Here is a 19,779-nt window from a genome sequence, read left to right as displayed (position 1 = left end):
ACACACACACACACACACACACACATATATATATATATATATATATATACACACACACACACACACACACACACACACACACACACATATATATATATATATATAAATAATCTTATTAGATTTATTTGACTTAATCCAGTGTATATTCATGTTCCTGTTCCATTTGATATTTACACAGTTTGTGGGTTAATAGAACACAACTTACTTCACATTATCAATAAGCAACCAATATTACTGCATAATATTTACATGCAGTATAATGTATATTTTATGTTTTTTATTTTTATCTTTTTTATGTAGATTTTTATACAGTGCATTTATAATAACTATACTATTTATAGAATAATAACACTTTATTAAAACTATAAATAACACTGATATTTTAATGATTTTAATATAATATAAATATGAAAAACATCACAATGTTTTTTTTTTCTTTTTTGAAAGATTTGTGCATTGCTTTAATAATGAAAAATTGTAATGAGTTATTTATTTTGTGTTTTTTTTTCTGATCCAATTTTTTCCCCTTCATCTCCGAGAAAACCCCTCAAGCTGTTGTTAAAGGATGGCTTACACTGAATATGTCAAATCATGAGTTTGAGGACCTCAGCTGACCCCATGCAAAGCTGGACACCGTCAGAAACACTGTCCTAGTTCTGCTTTAGACCTGGATGAAGCTGAATATACCCCATTATCCTCGTTTTACCGCAGCATGTTTCATGCATGCTCATATATTTCGAGATTGAGTTTTGGCTGCAAGGATATTCAATATTAGCAGCAAACATTATACTGCATGTTCCCAAAGAAGTCTCAAAGCATGCTGGGTAAGCTCTTAATGTGGTTTCCTGCTCTGTTCCAGATCGGCCCTGCAGAGGTTGTGTTGAAGTGGGCGTCTGGTATCGTGGGCTCTTCCTCTGTAAGACACAAGTTCATCTCTTTGTAGGAGTGAAGTCAGCTTTACAGCCAGAAGCAGGAGATGAAATTAGAACCGGTGTGAGTTTCCGCAAGCGTTATGATGCTTTCTTCTCGTCTGAAAACAAGTTTAATGGGAGTTTCTAATCACAGACATCACATGAAACATTGGCTCTATTCCCAAACCCAGTTAGATGCCTAGAGAGGTGGGTTTTTAAGGCATTCTAGGCAGCATCAATGCATCCTTTCCAATGAAGGCAATCCCAGAATGCATCAGAACTCAGATATTTTTATGCATAACACATGCACCACATGCCAACATACATAATCTCATTATTATATATAAATGTATACATTTTTCTGCTATGATCTTCTGTCAGTGCAGTAAAAGCATTGTTTTTATACAGTCACCAGCAGGGGGCGTACATGTCAATATTTATGCAGTTCAGACTGTATCGAACTCTTGTTAAAATTAAATAAACTCATTTTTTGGCTGTACTTGCAAATTCACTGCAATGTTCAAATGTGGAAAGTCTTACATTTGAAGTTCAATTGGGCTTTAGTTTAGACCAGCTAGTTTGGTGGTCTGGCTGATGGACTTTTACACACAAAAAATACTACTGAGGAAAAAAAAGTGAGAGAAAATGTTATTTGAGTAAATAAAGAACGACAGTATTTAAATATTTTGATACAAATGAGTATGTAAATAGAGACCGTTGGGTAAACAGAGACTGAAGGGGTAAATAGTCCTGTCTCTTTAAATCGGTGTCAAAGCCGATTAGCGCTGATCTCGGACTTGATTCTGTTGTACCGTCTGTTCAGTGTGCACTGCATCTAGTTTACATACTAGTTTAGACACATTATGTAGTAATATTTGTTGACTCTTTTACTTTCTGAAGTGTATTTTCGCTTGTTTTGTTACCCGCGCACTCCTTTAGGATATCGCTGTGCGTAATTACGCGTCTGGAATCTCCTTTACGCACAGTATCAGCGCGTTCGGCTGGACTTTAGATCATCATCTCTGGCTGCTGTGTGTGAGGAGGAGGATGATGATGGGTTCAGTGTGACGATCAGAGCTGTAAGATGCAGAAGAGCGTGCGTTATAATGAAGGACATGCGCTTTTTCTGTCCATGGTCGCGCGTAAAGAGGGAATCAAACGCGGGTACTTGAGTAAAAAAGCCACAGAAAACAACCGCTGGAACGAGAAGTACTTCGCGCTTTACCAGAACGTGCTGTTTTCCTTTGAGAACGAGCAGAGCACCAGACCATCAGGGATTTATTTGCTGGAGGGATGCACCTGCGAGAGGATCCCGGCGCCCAAAGTGTCCACCGCTGGGAAAGAGAGTTCAGATAAACAGCAGGTATGATCTGACATCAGTTTCACTCCACATTTCATCTGTGGTCTACTAATTACTAGCTGTTACGATCAAAGACACATTTTAAGTGTAAGTGTGCCAGTTTGGAGGAAGTTGGTTTAAACCACGAGTTTGTGTGTGTGTGTGTGTGTGTATTGAACACAGTGAACCCGGACTAGTTGTCACAGTTTTTACGCTACTGAAAGTTTCTCAGTCTAGGATTGTTTTATATTACATAAATTGAATCATATAAAAATCTTAGTTCAAAGCAGTATTATTTTAGTATCATTGAGACTAGGCATGGGCCGGTATGAGATTTTGGCGGTATGATAACCGTAAGCAAAAATATCACGGTATCACGGTATTGTTGTTTCAGCTCTAAAATGTTTTTTTTTTTAATCTCTAGGTAAAAAAAAAACTTTTTTTCTACTGAACGCAATATATTAAATTTTTTTTTAGCAACATACAGTATATTTGGAACAGTAGTATTTGTTTATTTTTTATTTGATTTGTTTCTGAAATGTTAGCTGAATTGTGGGCTGTCCTGCAGCTTTTGATGTGGATGGTTGATTTGCTGCGAGAGCGACTGCTGCCCTAAAAAGAAGAAAAATAAAGACGGATTTATATATATTTATTTATATAACCTAAATCTGTAATCACAGTTATTTAATTTTAGTTATATTATTCATATACATATGATTTCATATCATTTAGTTATATAATTTCATATACCTAATTTGATTTAATAATAACCCAATCTGAAGCAAAAACAGAATGTTCTGACTAGCTTTGTGAAATTATACTACATACCTGAACGAAACAAACAGCAGAAGCTCTGAATGAGATGCAGATTCACTCTCTGACAGCAGGAGGCGCTCATGGAACAGCAGACACAGTGTTTCCTTGGTATTAACACTGCTTTAATATTAATTATAAAGAGACGAGATGAAAAGAAAATACCATCTAAACTTTTCTGAAGACAGTCAGTTCCCCTCAGAAACACATTCATATAAACCCCAAATCAATATTTAGGATTTTCTTGCAATAGTCCGTGCATCATGAACAGTGAGTGATCTGCCTACTACAGTATTTTTCTCTTTGCGTCCGTCTTTATCGTCTCGGGCCTCTGTTAACGGGCATTTAAAGACTTCATATTTTCACATAAATGACATTTTGGAAAATGATTGCGTTGCAACGCAATTTGTGCAAGTCCAGAACAGAGATGAGCTGCAATAAAACAAAAACAAAAAAACATCCGGTTGCCGATCGCGTAAATTCCAGAGGAAGCTCTCTTTGAGGAGACATGAAAAACAGCGCATACCGCAGGAACAGTATAATGGAAAATATTAGTGGTTTTGAAACCGTGACATTCAAAATCGTGGTATACCTTGAAATCGGTAATTGGCCCATGCCTAACTGAGACTGTTTTTTTGTTGTTGTTTTCTTTCTGGTTTTTCTTTGTGTTTGTCATTTTTATTTTGTTACTGTTTTTTCAAATACGATATATTTTATTCATTTTTATTTCAGTTATTCTAGTACATTTAGTGCAATATTTTTGCTTTATTTTGACAACTTGCGGAAATAAAATAAGTTTATGCTTTTTTTATTTTCATGAAACTGCACAGGGACATGAAGGTTGAGGATCCAAATGCAGTGTTTATTGATGGGTAAGCCAAAGGCGTAATTGGAAAGGAAACAAGGCTTAGCATTGCAGTACAGACACATACAATACTTGGCAATGAACGACAAAGAGAACCGGGCTTTTATAGGGTGAGCTAACAAGACACAGGTGCAAACAATGAGCGCTGATGAGTGTGTGCAAAGGATTATGGGGAATGCAGTCCAGGATAGAGTGCTCTCTGGTGGCTATCAAGGGCACTCCAACTGGTGATCAAGTAACAATTTTTTTAATGGTTTTAGTGAAATATAATACTAGTTTCAAGGACAGAATTTATAAGACGTCCTAATTTACAACTAAAACTAAAAAATATTTTTTTTTCAAATTAGTTTTGTGAAACCAACACACTAAACCACTGCTCTAGTTCCTCTAATTCTTAGTTACTAAGAAATAGCCTCATGACAGCTTCCTCGTGTGACAACTAGCTCCGGTGTTTCCTAAGTGTTAGTGTAAAGATGTTAAAACCAGCAATAACAGCCCATATATTGCAATCAAACATGACCGCTTTTAAATGAGTGGATATAAGCGAGTAAATGTCTGTGCACTGATATTATGGCTTCAAATGCAAGTTTTTAGGTCTGCATCAGCAAAATTAATACAAATGAGTTCTGAAATAAAATTTTGAACCAATATTTTCAGTGTGCAGACACAGTTATGCTCAGCTCTGAATTATTTAATTAGTTAGACACTGGTTGGTGGAATCTTTATTACGTCACAGACTGGTTTATCAAGCAAAAAGATTAATTGACTGATATTTGGCTTTTTGGAAATTGATCATCAGCCTGAAAATTTGCTTGGCTCTTCACCAGAAGTTTCTTCCCGCTTGTGTTAGTTTCTGTAAATCTTGCATATTTGTGCATATGCTGTAATCAAATTATATTTTATACTATATTATATATACTACATGTTAATTATTAAACTGGACAGCCACCCTGCTTTTCCAGTACTCACAGAAAAGTCATGGAAATTCTCTGGTCGAGAGGTTTGGGAATCAATATTTTTACATCCCGAGAAGCAAGCCTGCACATAAACAGACATGCGCTGCGGTCACTGCTCATGTTAAGCAGCATCTTGCAGATTAAACACTCATCTTCTGCGTATGAAGCAGATATATTCTGATCCCCGGCCATTAGCAGGGACCACATGAGACTTGAAAGCCCCTCTTCAGCACGACGGCACTCAGGCCAACACGTTTTGTCCAGATTAAGGCCTGTTGTCCGTTCATGGGCCTAAGCCTGAGTTTCCTAATCTGCCTGTGTTTTGTAGTCTCCTGTGATTGTTTAAAAAAAATAATAATAATGCTCAAATTACCCAAATTTACCATCTTAAATAATAAGGGTAATATTTATTTGATCAAAATTTCAAGTATTTATTTATACAGCATGATAGTGTTTGTTGTACTGCCATTCATTTGTGTTGATTTAAAAAAAAAACGTCATTCTAGTAGTGTAAAAAATATTTTTACAATATATTTTTACTATTGACAATATTGACAATTATTAAAAGTAAAATGTCCCTCCTTGCGCACTAATGAGAAAATGGATTGTAATGATAATTTTGTGTTAAAATGTGATTAAATTCTTTAACAAAGCACTAAAGCAAGAAAACACCTTATGGAGGTGCAAGTTATGGAAAAAGACTTGTAAAGAAAAATATAAAACTGCAGACACACTTACAAATAAACTTGTTTATTAAAACGAGTGTGCCGTTATATATTTGTATTCATAAAATGTGATTGACATCTAAAATGTTCCTGTGATTTTTAAGTTGAAATATGAATTACAATTACTATAATTTAGGGGTAAAATTTATTTATTTACATTTTAAAACATTCATCATGATAATGAATAATTTTTGATAATTTTAATAATAAAAAGCATAATTCTATTAGTTTAATATAAACACTTTTGCAGTGTACTTTTACCAGGATAATGACAATTACAAATAAATGCAAAAGTAAAATGTCTCTACCTACTAATGAGAAATGTAATGATACATACATATGTGGTCAAATGGGATTAGCTGTCATCATCTTTATTTATTTATTTATTTATTTATTTATTTATTTTATGGTGAAATCTGAATTAGAATTACTGTAGCCTAACCATGAAACAGAACTTTTTTTTGCATTTTTTTAAATAATGAATATATGTATAGTTTCCAACTGAAGCCATGCCCCTAAAGAGAGGTTTTGTCAGATTTAGCTAAGTAAACCCACACACAATCTCTTCTGTTATGTTATAGCAGATGTTGCTGCCCCCTTCACACACACACACACACACACACACACACTTCTCTGAGATTATCAGCCGTCCGCTCTGGCCAGCAGTGTGCTGTCAATCTGAAACACGCTATTTTCTATTTGAATATATTTTAAAATGTAATGTATTTCTGTGATGCGCAGCTGTATTTTCAGCATCATTACTCCAGTCTTCAGTGTCACATGATCTTCAGAAATCAGTATAACATGCTGATCTGCTGCTCAAGAAACATTTCTGATTATTATCAATGTTGAAAACAGTTTTTTTTATATATATAGTGTACATATGTATATACTGTACATCTTTTTTCACATCTTTTTTGTGTTCTTTAAATATAAGCATTTAATTGAAATAGAAATATTTTCTTACGTTATAAATGTATTCACTTTTTGAATTTTGATCAATTTTCTGCATCGTTGCTGAATAAAAATAGTAATTTGTTTGAAAAAAATACTTGCCCAGCTTTACATCTTTAACATTTAAACTTTTGGAGCATTAGTGTATATCTGAATGTTTTATATATATTTTAAGTCTAGTTGTATTTAGTATGTTTTATATTTGTGTCAGTTGTATAATGTACTGATTTGATCATATTTATTGCAATGAAAAGAAAATTCAATCCTTATGTAGAAAAGATTGGAAAAGTAGTTCTGGAACTGAAGCTGTACCTATTAATTCCCAATGGATAAAATCTGTTCCCACCCATTTTTAAAAAAATAATATGAATTATAAATATTTAATAATTTTTTTTTAACTTAATATAAATGTTTTTATTGTATGAATATTAAACGTTAAAATGCATGAGAATGCCATTGCATGTTGATTTAGTCATATTTTCTGGATTCTTACAGATGTAGTCCCTCTGGAAGAAGCGTTTCCCGGGATTCTTGCGGTTTCGTGAGCTCCGCTGACCGTAAACAGGCCGCACACATGTGCAACACAGTGCTGGGTTCCCGTCTAAGAATAGCAGCCCTTCTGGCAGCGTGTTTCTCTCAGACACGGTTATCTGAATGAAAGTCTACAGTGCATGACTTCGGAAGGACAATCTGTGTGCGTTTATGTGCGTGACCCAAGAAAACATGCATTTATGGCTGCTATAGCAAACATTATGCAAACGAGTCAGATATGAATGTGAGTTCTGACATGTCAATGAGCTTTGTTATTGTAATCGGATGCATAAATCTGATGTTAATGGCATTCAGTGGGAGAAGATAGTTCTGTGGGTCGGTGAAAGTGAAACAGAATCCGATGTATTTGTGGGCCGGCCGTGTCTATTGTTATCTCTCGGTTTAAACCAGGCCTGAGGCTCAGGACAGTGCATTAAAGACAGAGAAGAACTCTGCCGGTTACATAACCACACACACACACACCAGTTGTGCATCATGAGAACACAAACGAGCCCTTAAGCCTACGTCCTATAAATCACTCTCACCGTTTTCTGGCTCTTTTGCTCCGTCACTTATTGTCAAGATACTGTCAAGAACATGTGCAGGTCATATGTACATCCATAATCAAGTGAATATATGTAAGAAAATAAACTCTGTAGTGAAAATCCTTTACCTAATTTGGTGTTCCTGGTCAAAAATGACTGTTTTTTTAAACAAAATAACTTATAAATCTCTCATTATCCTATATTATCACCAAATTTTGGATTCAATCTCTTTGTCAATTTGTTTTCTTTCAGTTAGCACAGGTTTTGTATTTCTTTTTGGAATTGATTGATCGTAGGCCTCATTGATCTGCACCTGAGTTTTTTTGTGAAAAAAAACATTAATTCTGTCAGGACCACTATCGTCAAAATGATAGATACTTAGCATAAAGTTTGGTTTGGCGGTATGGTTCTGTTCTGGGCAAAAAACCTCCCTTGCCATCCATGCAGCCTGTCATGAATGAGCAGAGAGAGCAGCAATAATAACCCCCCAGGGTTAACAGAACAGAACAAGGCAGATATCATTAATGTACTCAATGATATTTAAGTGTAACACTTTATTCAAGATAAAGGAGTCTGATTAGCAAGGAATATCAGAAAGCTAAGCCCAGACTGTGGCAAAAGGTGGAGCTGGGGATGGAGGAGGGTAATTTGCTCCGAAGCAAGCTGAAAAGCTGCTGAATAATACTGAATACAGCTTATATAGGAATGCCGCGATAGGTGTCGTATTCCTATAGGTAGATGTGATCAGCTGAGAATCAGCTGATGCAAGCTTGACTCACGTGACCTGCCAGAACTAACGCTAAAGCTTAATTTGTGGGTAATTTTGGCAATATTCATTCAAAAACTGAGCTGCATGAGATAAGATCAGTGAGTCCTATGATCAATCAAATCCAAAAATAAATACAAAACCCGCGCTAATTGAAAGTATACAAGTTGACCAAAATATTGAATACAATATTTGGTAATAATATAGCATAATGAAAAATGTATAAGCTATTTTTTTGTATTTTGTAGGCCGGTCATTTTTGACCAGGACACCACAAGTATAACAAGGTGGGGGTGGAAAAAAACAAGGTTGGATCTTTAAAAAAAAGTTTAAAAAATTATCAAAAAAATAAAAAATTTGGGGAAGTAGTTATAGCCTGTGTGAGCAAAGCCAGTAAGTTTTACTCCAATGTGATGACCAGTGCTGAGTAGTAACTGATTACATGTAATCTGAATTGTGTAATCAGATTCCAAAAAGTACTTGTAATAAGAGTATATTACATTTTAAAATGCTCATAATCCAATTACAGTTACTTATTATGGATTACATGATTATATATTATTCACACAATGGCAGTAAATTATTCATAATGGAAGTCTGGACAAAAACACTTCAAACCTGGAAGACTCTGGGTGTGTAATGTCATTGTTATTTTCATGTTTATTAATGTTTGTTCGTATAATGCAGGGATTCCCAAACGTTTTTATCAGCCGATCCCCTTAAAATAAAATATATACCTGAAATATCTCTCTGAGGAAGTTAATATTTCATACATGTTAGATGTCGGTTAATGGTTACATTGACATGCAGGTAAACAAGTAAAATATTTATATTTTTAGTGTTCAAGGGATTAAATGATTTTTATTGTACTTTTTACACTAGTTATTAGCTTTTTATCAACTGACAAACCTAGTGCAGTTCTTATATTAACCCCAGTTTGGCAAACCCTGGTGTAATGTAATGTTTAATGCATTTTATGATTTTGATATAAAAAATTTCATTTGTCGTTTTCTTTTTCTTTGCTTTTTTATATATGAATATGTTGTGTTTAAGTAAGTTTAAAACAAGTTTGATTAAAGTAATCTAAAAAGTAGCCGAATTACATTAAATAAAATAAGTAACCTAGATTACATTACTAACTACAGTTTTTGTCATGTAATCTGTAATCAGTAACGGACTACAATTTGTAAGTAATCTACCCAGCTCTGGTGAGGACATTAACTAGCATTTTTGGGAAAAAGAAATTCAAAGTCAAAATGACCGGAGCACAACATGAGAGTTAAAGAAAACTTTGTTTTTTTCCCTTCCAGACATGATCTATTCATATTTTTCCACTGTGTGTTGGTGACACGCTTGGTGTTTTATTGTATTACCGTCTTTTGATTTCACATGCTGCTTCATGATTTAAGGCGAAATTACTCAGTAGCACGTCTACTGTCATTTCCATTTAATGAGTGCATGCAAGTTCATGCTAGAGTCCGCTGGAAGCGTCTCTGTTTAGGTCAGTAATAAAGAATATGAATGCTGAATGCTGATTTGTGGCCTACACTCTCTGATGTTTCATTTCTCATCTTTTTCAGTATTACTTCCTGGTGATTTTCGGCCACGATGGGCAGAAACCTCTGGAGCTGCGGACAGAAGAGCATGCGGATTGTAATGAGTGGGTGGAGGCCATTCATCAGGCCAGGTACAATAAAAGACAAAACACTCAACGTCTTTGGAGAACATTACATGGTTTTGCTGAGCTGGTTAGCCTGTCATGTAACAGCTGTTAGATAGCAATACAAATGGAGACTTTTGCTGAAGTCTCCTGCTTCTCAGATATTTCTCCTTAGAACAAATACCTCAGCAATCCCACATAAAACAATAAAAAAACATTTCCATTTCTTTCAATAAAAACATTTACATTACTTGAAATAATCGTTAACTAAAATAATAAAATATAAAAAACCGTTAAACTTATTTTATTGCAGCTAATTTCTCAGTTTCATTTAGTTTAACTTGAAGTACTACAATAACTAAAGATTAAATTAGATTAGATTGAATTAGATTAAACTTTATTGTCATTTTGCAGAGTACAAGTACAGGGCCAATGAAATACAGTTAGCATCTAACCAGAAGTGTAAATAGCCAATGTACATAAATAAGTGTAATTATGTATATATATATATATATATATATATATAAATGTAAGTTTGTGCATGGACAATAAACATTTATTAGGGACAGGTGCAGAGACCAGCTCAATGCAATTATCTATGAAATACAGTACGAGGTGCAAATCTAAATTTACATTAATATAGTGCGATGTTGATACAGTACGGTAGGGTGCAAATAAGAAGTATAAAACACAAAAGGTGCATTATTCAGAATAAAGAAGTTGAAACGAATAAACTTGAAACTAAATAACTAACTAAAGCTGAAACTAAATAAATACAATTAACAAAAACTATACAGACATATAAAGAAACATGCCAAAAAATTTTAAAAAACACAACGAAATTGCTAAAATGTTTAACTAAAATTAAAGTGAAAACATATAGAAATTATATATAATACATACATGCATGTAAAAATTATCCAAATTATCTGAGCTGCTTTCCACATTAATTTATACTTATATTATATGTCAAAACTTTGACTTTTTTAAACTTTGAATTTTAGGAGAAACATCTGAGACTAAGCCAATAATTAAATAAAAGATAACTTAAGAACTTCAGTTTTTTTTCTTTATTGGGTTAAGGGAAGTTATGTTAACCATTGGCCTAATGGTTAGAGAGTAGGACTTGTAACCTAAAAGGTTGCAGGTTCGAGTCTCGTACCGGCAGGGATTGTAGGTGGGGGGAGTGAATGTACAGCACTCTCTCCCACCTTCAATACCACGACTGAGGTGCCCCCAACTGCTCCCCGGGCGCCGCAGTAAAAAAATGGCTGCCCACTGCTCCGGGTGTGTGTTCACGGTGTGTGTGTGTGTTCACTGCTGTGTGTGTGCACTTTGGATGGGATAAATGCAGAGCACTAGTTCCGAGTATGGGTCACCATACTTGGCCACATGTCACTTCACTTTCACTTTCAAACCAAACCAAGACCGTACAGCCTAATAGATATTATACAGAAATTATGCATGCCGTTGTAGCTCTTCTTTTATTAGTTTGAAGCTTGATGACAAAGTCATTTGCACTTTGTCTTTTGCACAGTACCCCTTTTGCGCATAAAGAAAGGGGTCCAAAAGTCTAAAATCTTTGAAAATGTTTTTCTTTGCAATAGTTTTAAATGTCATATTTTCTTTTTGAAAAAAATTGTGTTGTGCTGTAACATTTACGTCACAGTTTTGCATGTGTTACATAGATCACGACCTCAGTGGTGCCTTTACTAAACCGGCTTTAACTAAAAGGTCCATTATTGCAGCATGTAGTTTTGATGGATTTGATATGACGTAGAAAAGCAAGCAAGATTTTTTCTGTTAGTATCTCACATTTGGCACAGATCTTTCACTCTACATCATTGATGAGTTGCAGGGCCTTTATGATGGAGGAGAAAATAATGCAGAATGCAAATGATAAAATGCAACTCACCATATACTGTAAGCATGCATAGTGAGGATAGCAAAATAAATAGGTTTATTTTACTTTTTAAGTCAAGGTTTTGTAGTGCATTGCAATCAGACACAGTATTTCACTGCATGTTCATCTATCACTTGGTCAAATTAGACAGATGCAACATCTTCAAAGGCCATAAACAAAACTACATCAGATAAAATAAAATACAAATACAGAATATATATAAATAAGTGTAATTATGTATATATATATATATATATATATATATATATATAAATGTAAGTTTGTGCATGGACAATAAACATTTATTAGGGACAGGTGCAGAGACCAGCTCAATGCAATTATCTATGAAATACAGTACGAGGTGCAAATCTAAATTTACATTAATATAGTGCGATGTTGATACAGTACGGTAGGGTGCAAATAAGAAGTATAAAACACAAAAGGTGCATTATTCAGAATAAAGAAGTTGAAACGAATAAACTTGAAACTAAATAACTAACTAAAGCTGAAACTAAATAAATACAATTAACAAAAACTATACAGACATATAAAGAAACATGCCAAAAAATTTTAAAAAACACAACGAAATTGCTAAAATGTTTAACTAAAATTAAAGTGAAAACATATAGAAATTATATATAATACATACATGCATGTAAAAATTATCCAAATTATCTGAGCTGCTTTCCACATTAATTTATACTTATATTATATGTCAAAACTTTGACTTTTTTAAACTTTGAATTTTAGGAGAAACATCTGAGACTAAGCCAATAATTAAATAAAAGATAACTTAAGAACTTCAGTTTTTTTTCTTTATTGGGTTAAGGGAAGTTATGTTAACCATTGGCCTAATGGTTAGAGAGTAGGACTTGTAACCTAAAAGGTTGCAGGTTCGAGTCTCGTACCGGCAGGGATTGTAGGTGGGGGGAGTGAATGTACAGCACTCTCTCACACCTTCAATACCACGACTGAGGTGCCCCCAACTGCTCCCCGGGCGCCGCAGTAAAAAAATGGCTGCCCACTGCTCCGGGTGTGTGTTCACGGTGTGTGTGTGTGTTCACTGCTGTGTGTGTGCACTTTGGATGGGATAAATGCAGAGCACTAGTTCCGAGTATGGGTCACCATACTTGGCCACATGTCACTTCACTTTCACTTTCAAACCAAACCAAGACCGTACAGCCTAATAGATATTATACAGAAATTATGCATGCCGTTGTAGCTCTTCTTTTATTAGTTTGAAGCTTGATGACAAAGTCATTTGCACTTTGTCTTTTGCACAGTACCCCTTTTGCGCATAAAGAAAGGGGTCCAAAAGTCTAAAATCTTTGAAAATGTTTTTCTTTGCAATAGTTTTAAATGTCATATTTTCTTTTTGAAAAAAATTGTGTTGTGCTGTAACATTTACGTCACAGTTTTGCATGTGTTACATAGATCACGACCTCAGTGGTGCCTTTACTAAACCGGCTTTAACTAAAAGGTCCATTATTGCAGCATGTAGTTTTGATGGATTTGATATGACGTAGAAAAGCAAGCAAGATTTTTTCTGTTAGTATCTCACATTTGGCACAGATCTTTCACTCTACATCATTGATGAGTTGCAGGGCCTTTATGATGGAGGAGAAAATAATGCAGAATGCAAATGATAAAATGCAACTCACCATATACTGTAAGCATGCATAGTGAGGATAGCAAAATAAATAGGTTTATTTTACTTTTTAAGTCAAGGTTTTGTAGTGCATTGCAATCAGACACAGTATTTCACTGCATGTTCATCTATCACTTGGTCAAATTAGACAGATGCAACATCTTCAAAGGCCATAAACAAAACTACATCAGATAAAATAAAATACAACCTAGACTACACTAAATAAGACTTTTGAGTGGCTCATTTAGCACTCAAAGTTTCTCTTTGTAAATGTTTCTGTCCTTCTGCTGTCACTGGCAGTTATTCAGCCCTCATCATCGAGCGAGAAGTTCTCATGCAGAAATACATCCATCTGGTGCAGATCATGGAGACGGAAAAGGTGGCGGCAAATCAGCTGCGGACACAACTGGAAGACCAGGATACAGAGATTGAGAGACTGAAGGCAGAGGTCAGTTCATCTTTAATCTCGCATAGCCAGACCTTCAGACTGACGGCAGAAGGTCTGGGAACCATGACCGCTTTGAAAGGCAAAGACCGCCCAAGAGGCCATATGACTGACAGATAAAGCAACCAATCACATTTCGATTTGTGCCGCGTCATGTTTAGAGGCATGGAAATGTCCCCATAATAACAGACCGTGTGTAAAACTCCTGAACATACTTTACAGATTCTATGCCGCGAACTTTAAATATTTCACATACTTTTAAAAATTCAGCGTTTAGTTGATCATTATCCCAGTTGTAAACATGACGGCTTTCTTCTAACTTGAGGGGGTTTGGCGTCACGGCATTTTTTGTTTTCCAGGCGGAACGTTAAAGAACGCGATATACGCACATCTCCCAGAAATCCTGTATAATTCAACCAATCCGATGACGACTTCGAAACTCCCGAAGTGTTTCCAATTTTGTGTGCCGTATGCATTAGATGTTCCGTGGGCGTGACGTCAAGTCAAGTCAAGTCACCTTTATTTATACAGCGCTTTTAACAATACAGATTGTGTCAAAGCAGCTTTACTGCATCAAAATAGGAAAATAGTGTGTCAATAATGCAAAATGACAATAGTAAACACTCAATTTTCAGTTAAAGGCAGTTCATCATTGGATTCAGTGATGTCATCGTCCAGCTCAGTTCAGTTTAAATAGTATCTGTGCAATCAAGTCGACGATATCTCTGGAAATTAAGTGTCCCAAACTAAGCAAGCCAGAGGCGACAGCGGCAAGGAACCAAAACTCCATCGGTGACATCCAATGGAGAAAAAACCTTGGGAGAAACCATGCTCAGTCGGGGGCCCAGTTCTCCTCTGGCCAGACGAACCAGAAGGTTGATCCATGCTGCAGCAAAGTTAGATTGTGCAGAGGACTCATCTAGTTCCTGTGGTCTTGTCCCGGTGGCCGTCTAGGAGACAAGGTCTTTACTGGGGATCTGTCTCTGGGGCTCATCTAGTTGTCCTGGTCTCCGCTGACATTCAGGGCTGTCGAGGTCATCTCTAGGTGCTGATCCACCATCTGGGCTGGGTACGTACTGGATCTAGTGGCTACGGGGACCTCGGAATAAGAAAGAAACAGACTAATATTAGCGTAGATGCCATTCTTCTTATGATGTAACAAGTACATCGTATGTTATTGGAAGTGTTCCCGGTTCCGGTTGACCTAATTAATGCAGCCTAACAATCCTTTAACGGATTTGAGTAATAGAAATGTGTTAGTGTGTTATGGGTAAAACAGGTTAAGGAGATGGGTCTTTAATCTAGATTTAAACTGACAGAGTGTGTCTGTCTCCCGAACAATGTTTGGTAGATTATTTCAGAGTTTGGGTGCTAAATAGGAAAAGGATCTGCCGCCCGCAGTTGATTTTGATATTCTAGGTATTATCAAATGGCCAGAGTTTTGAGAACGCAGCAGACGTGGAAGACTATAATGCGATAAGAGCTTGCTCAAGTACTGAGGAACTAAACCATTCAGGGCTTTATAAGTAATTAGCAGGCTGTTAAAATCTATACTATGTTTAATAGGGAGCCAGTGCAGTGTTGACAGAACCAAGCTAATATGGTCATACTTCCTGGTTCTAGAGGCTGAGACTAGTTCATCTTCATCGGTTCTATCCAGGGTTGCCAGATCCCAGAAAAATGTACACTCAAAAGCCACCCATAAGAAATGAAAACAATTTTTCCAGCATCCAGTCAAAGTTGACAGGCAATTTGATGAATGTTTTGATTTTTTTATTCTGTTTTTATTTGGATGATTTTAGCTAGACTAGTTTATATGTAGTATTTGCATAATTTTTTACTGTATTTTATACCTCCTTAGCTTCTGAATCTTATGTGTGTGTGTGTGTGTGTGTGTATACAGTATATACAGTATATATATATATATACACACACATTTTAATGTTTTACTCTCTTTAATTTTAAATTTTTTAATTTTTTGAAGCGTGATAAATTGCATAAAATGTGATATAAATTTTAATAACACAATTCTAATAACACATTTTAATATCACAACATGTGATATACTGACATAGCTATTCATGAAGCTTGCCATTTTTTTCTCAGTATTGCAAGATATAAACTTGAAATTGCAAGAGGAAATAGGCATTTACCTTTTTTTATTTTTTTTTATTCTCAGAGAAAAAATCCAGCCCAAAGCCAACTCAAAACCAACTGAAAATGAACGAAAACTAGCCTAGTTTTTAAGCGTCCAATCACAGTTGACAGCTGCTGGATTCCCATAAAGGAGCTTAAAATCAAATTTTATTAAAAATTTTTAAATACATTTTATTTATTTTACTTTTTTTTTTTAAAGATTGTAGCTAGACTAGTTTATATGTAGTATTTGCATATTTATTGTTTGCTGTATTCAATAACTCTTAAGTTACTGAATCATGTATATATATATATATATTCATGCAACCTTTACTTTGTGACATGACCGCAAACGCATGTCCATACCATCTCTCTCTTACTTGCTCTTTCAGTGGTCCTTAGGTTGCCAGGTATGTAATAGGAAAAGTTCAATACACGTTAGTAAAATTATCCATCTTCATATTATTTGTCTACAATTAAACCTTTTTGGTGGCCACGGTGCACTATAAAAATAGCCCAAAAAAACATAATTTTCATGCCAAAGCATTTAAAAAAAAATTCAAAAGCCCATTTGTGCAGGAAAACCCTGGCAACCCTGCTATGTGTATATTAACTGTGTTATCTGTGTTTTAGATTATTGTTCTGAATAAGACGAAAGAGCACATGTTGCCCTATCAGTCCAATCAAGAGGAAGAAGATCCAGATATCAAGAAAATCAAGAAGGTAAATGATTGTCTATATTAGGATTGTCATACGTTTGTTCACAATTATATATCCACCTCATTTACACAATAATTTTTGCTATTGTTTCTAGCATATGTGCAGTCATTCGGGCATCTCTGTTGCGTGTTTTCTCGCAGGTGCAAAGCTTCATGCGTGGTTGGCTGTGCAGAAGGAAGTGGAAGATCATCGTGCAGGACTACATCTGCTCACCTCACGCCGAGAGCATGAGAAAGAGAAACCAGATCGTCTTTAACATGGTGGAGGCCGAGACGGAGTACGTGCTCCAGCTCTCCATCCTGGTCAACTGCTTCCTGCGGCCGCTCAGGATGGCAGCCAGCTCCAAAAAACCCCCCATTAGTCATGACGATGTCAGCAGCATCTTCCTCAATAGGTATATTTAATGTTCTGATGGTCAACTTAAATTAATTGAATACTTGGATGGAAAACTGTGGAAGCTTGTTTCCACCTCGGAATAAAAAATTAAAAAGTAACTGCGACTATTTATCTCACAATTCAGACTTTTTTTCTTGCAATTAATATCTTACTATTCTGATTTTTTGTTTCCACCACAAAATAAATCATTTATATTGCATGAGAAATATTTTTTATTGCAATTGCAAGATTATGTCTTGCAATTCTGATTTTATATCTCACAGTTCTGACTTTTTTTTCTCAGAATTACAAGTTTTTATCTTGCAGGTTTTTTTTGTTTTTTTTGTTTTGCAACACAGAATTAAAAAATGAAAACAGTAATTGCAATGTTTTTTTTTTCTTACAATATTTTATCTTGCAATTCTTATTTTCTCTGTGAGGGAAAAAAATCTGAACAATCTGTAAATAAATGTTCTGTTCCAGATGTTTACCACATTATTATTATTATTATTATCATTATTTATTTTTTGTTTTTTCCTTAGTCTTATTTAAATGTTCTCTCTGTTCTCATGTCATAAATGTATGTATGTATGTACCAAGAGCTCCTAAAAAAACATAACAAATTCCTTGTGTGTTTGCACACACTTGGCGAATAAAGCTCATTCTGATTCTGATTCTGATTATACAGTATTTCAGATTTTTTTTATTTTTGGTAAAGCCGTTGACCAACAAAAAAATTAACTTTTATTTTAACACCACCAATAAATGTTTAATATATGCAACTATCATATGATTAAAATATGCAATTATATGCCATTTTTTTTGAAAGTCTAATATGTTTTTCAGAAATTAATGCACCATGCATTTCTCTTCTTTGCTGTTTTTAAGTGAGACGATAATGTTTCTCCATGAAATATTCCATCAAGGCTTGAAGGCTCGGATAGCCAACTGGCCAACGCTAGTTTTAGGTGAGTTTGTTTAAGCTGCACTTTATATTTAATTCAGATTAAATTATTTATTTTATTTTATTTTTCCGCACACAGCCATTCATAGTACGAGGTGCAGTGCAATGGCTTTTTGACTCTCCACATATAGAATAAAAATGAACATAAGGATAATTCTCTCATCTAATAATTTACACAAGTCAGAATAGAAAGTATATAAATAATTTTGCTGAGATGAATTAAATCTGTTATTTGACTTCATTTCAATGCTCACGAGTCACGACCACTTACATATCTCAGTTTGCCAGACAATGTTCACATAAACATGATGCTAATGTCTGAAAACTGAACTGTCACGTTTCAGCGGATCTCTTCGACATCTTACTGCCGATGCTGAACATTTATCAGGAGTTTGTGCGAAACCATCAGTACAGCTTGCAGGTTCTGGCGAACTGTAAACAGAACCGGGACTTTGACAAGCTTCTGAAGCAGTATGAAGCAAACGCCGCCTGTGAGGGCCGAATGCTGGAAACCTTCCTCACCTACCCCATGTTTCAGGTGAGCCGCTAACCTCTGACCTTTGAGCAATGAGCGTGAGAACAAACAATAGTAACACTAGCATACTGCACATTCCATTTCATTTAACTGTGGTTGATTGTGTTAAAATGAGTGTTTTTGTATTTTAATTGACAATTATTTTCATTATTATTATTAGATTCCACGATACATCATCACCCTTCATGAGCTTCTCGCTCACACGCCTCATGAACATGTGGAGCGCAAGAGTCTGGAATTTGCCAAATCCAAACTTGAGGAACTGTCCAAGTGAGTAAAAGCTAGAAAAAAAATAATGAGGTGTATGATATTAATTTTATAATTTAAAAAAATGCCTAAAAACGCCTTTTGTTGTTCAGAGTTCAGAGAAAAAAATCTAAGGAAGCCTCTTCATATTAAGAGCCATTTTGGGTGTTTAGGGCTCTCGAGTTGCTGTATGGTTGATTGAAAATGTAACAAAGTTCTTCAGATCACTGTATTGGCTTCAAGGTCTAAAGAGAGGGTTTAAAGAGTCAAACTAGAGAATTAAAAGTTCTTTATGACGTTCTTCTATTGCTTCAGACTGTAAAAGACATTGTTTGTTCTAGTTAGAACCTTTATTTTTTATTTTTTCTGTTTATATCAGTTTGGATCAAAATTATATAATAAAAAAAATTTATTATGGAAATAAAAATAATATTGTATTTATTTTAAAGGGGTCATGAACTGCCTTTTTTATTATTTTTTACTGTTCTCTGATGAACAGTACAACAGAACTAAACAGGCAGTGATGTAGAATCGGTGGGCGGGGCTAAACAGGCGGTGATGTAGAATCGGTGGGCGGGGCTAAACAGGCGGTGATGTAGAATCGGTGGGCGGGGCTAAACAGGCGGTGATGTAGAATAGGTGGGCGGGGCTAAACAGGCGGTGATGTAGAATAGGTGGGCGGGGCTAAACAGGCGGTGATGTAGAATAGGTGGGCGGGGCTAAACAGGCGGTGATGTAGAAT

General features: G+C 35.3%; 1 protein-coding gene across 6 annotated transcripts in view; it reads left to right on the top strand.

Moving 5' to 3' along the window:
• The first annotated feature begins 1,693 nt into the window (after window positions 1-1,693).
• The window catches only part of rasgrf2a (Ras protein-specific guanine nucleotide-releasing factor 2a), a 43,437-nt gene continuing 25,351 nt past the window's right edge, over window positions 1,694-19,779 (top strand). For 5 of the 6 annotated variants that reach the window (XM_016229867.1, XM_016229870.1, XM_016229868.1 and 2 more), the window contains exons 1-8: window positions 1,694-2,274; window positions 9,986-10,092; window positions 13,917-14,064; window positions 16,831-16,920; window positions 17,058-17,311; window positions 18,181-18,260; window positions 18,601-18,794; window positions 18,952-19,061. In XM_016229867.1, coding sequence (XP_016085353.1) covers window positions 1,996-2,274; window positions 9,986-10,092; window positions 13,917-14,064; window positions 16,831-16,920; window positions 17,058-17,311; window positions 18,181-18,260; window positions 18,601-18,794; window positions 18,952-19,061 — 1,262 coding nt within the window. In that variant the 5' untranslated portion in view covers window positions 1,694-1,995. Of the gene's footprint in view, window positions 2,275-9,985; window positions 10,093-13,916; window positions 14,065-16,830; window positions 16,921-17,057; window positions 17,312-18,180; window positions 18,261-18,600; window positions 18,795-18,951; window positions 19,062-19,779 lie in introns of those variants that run through there. The other variant, XM_016229872.1, reaches the window with a different exon arrangement.

This window comes from Sinocyclocheilus grahami, unplaced genomic scaffold (assembly GCF_001515645.1).
Source record: "Sinocyclocheilus grahami isolate Dianchi unplaced genomic scaffold, SAMN03320097.WGS_v1.1 scaffold359.1, whole genome shotgun sequence".
NCBI classification, from domain to species: Eukaryota; Metazoa; Chordata; class Actinopteri; order Cypriniformes; family Cyprinidae; genus Sinocyclocheilus; species Sinocyclocheilus grahami.
Note: the sequence above shows the minus strand (reverse complement) of the source record. Positions and strands in the feature narration are given on the sequence as shown.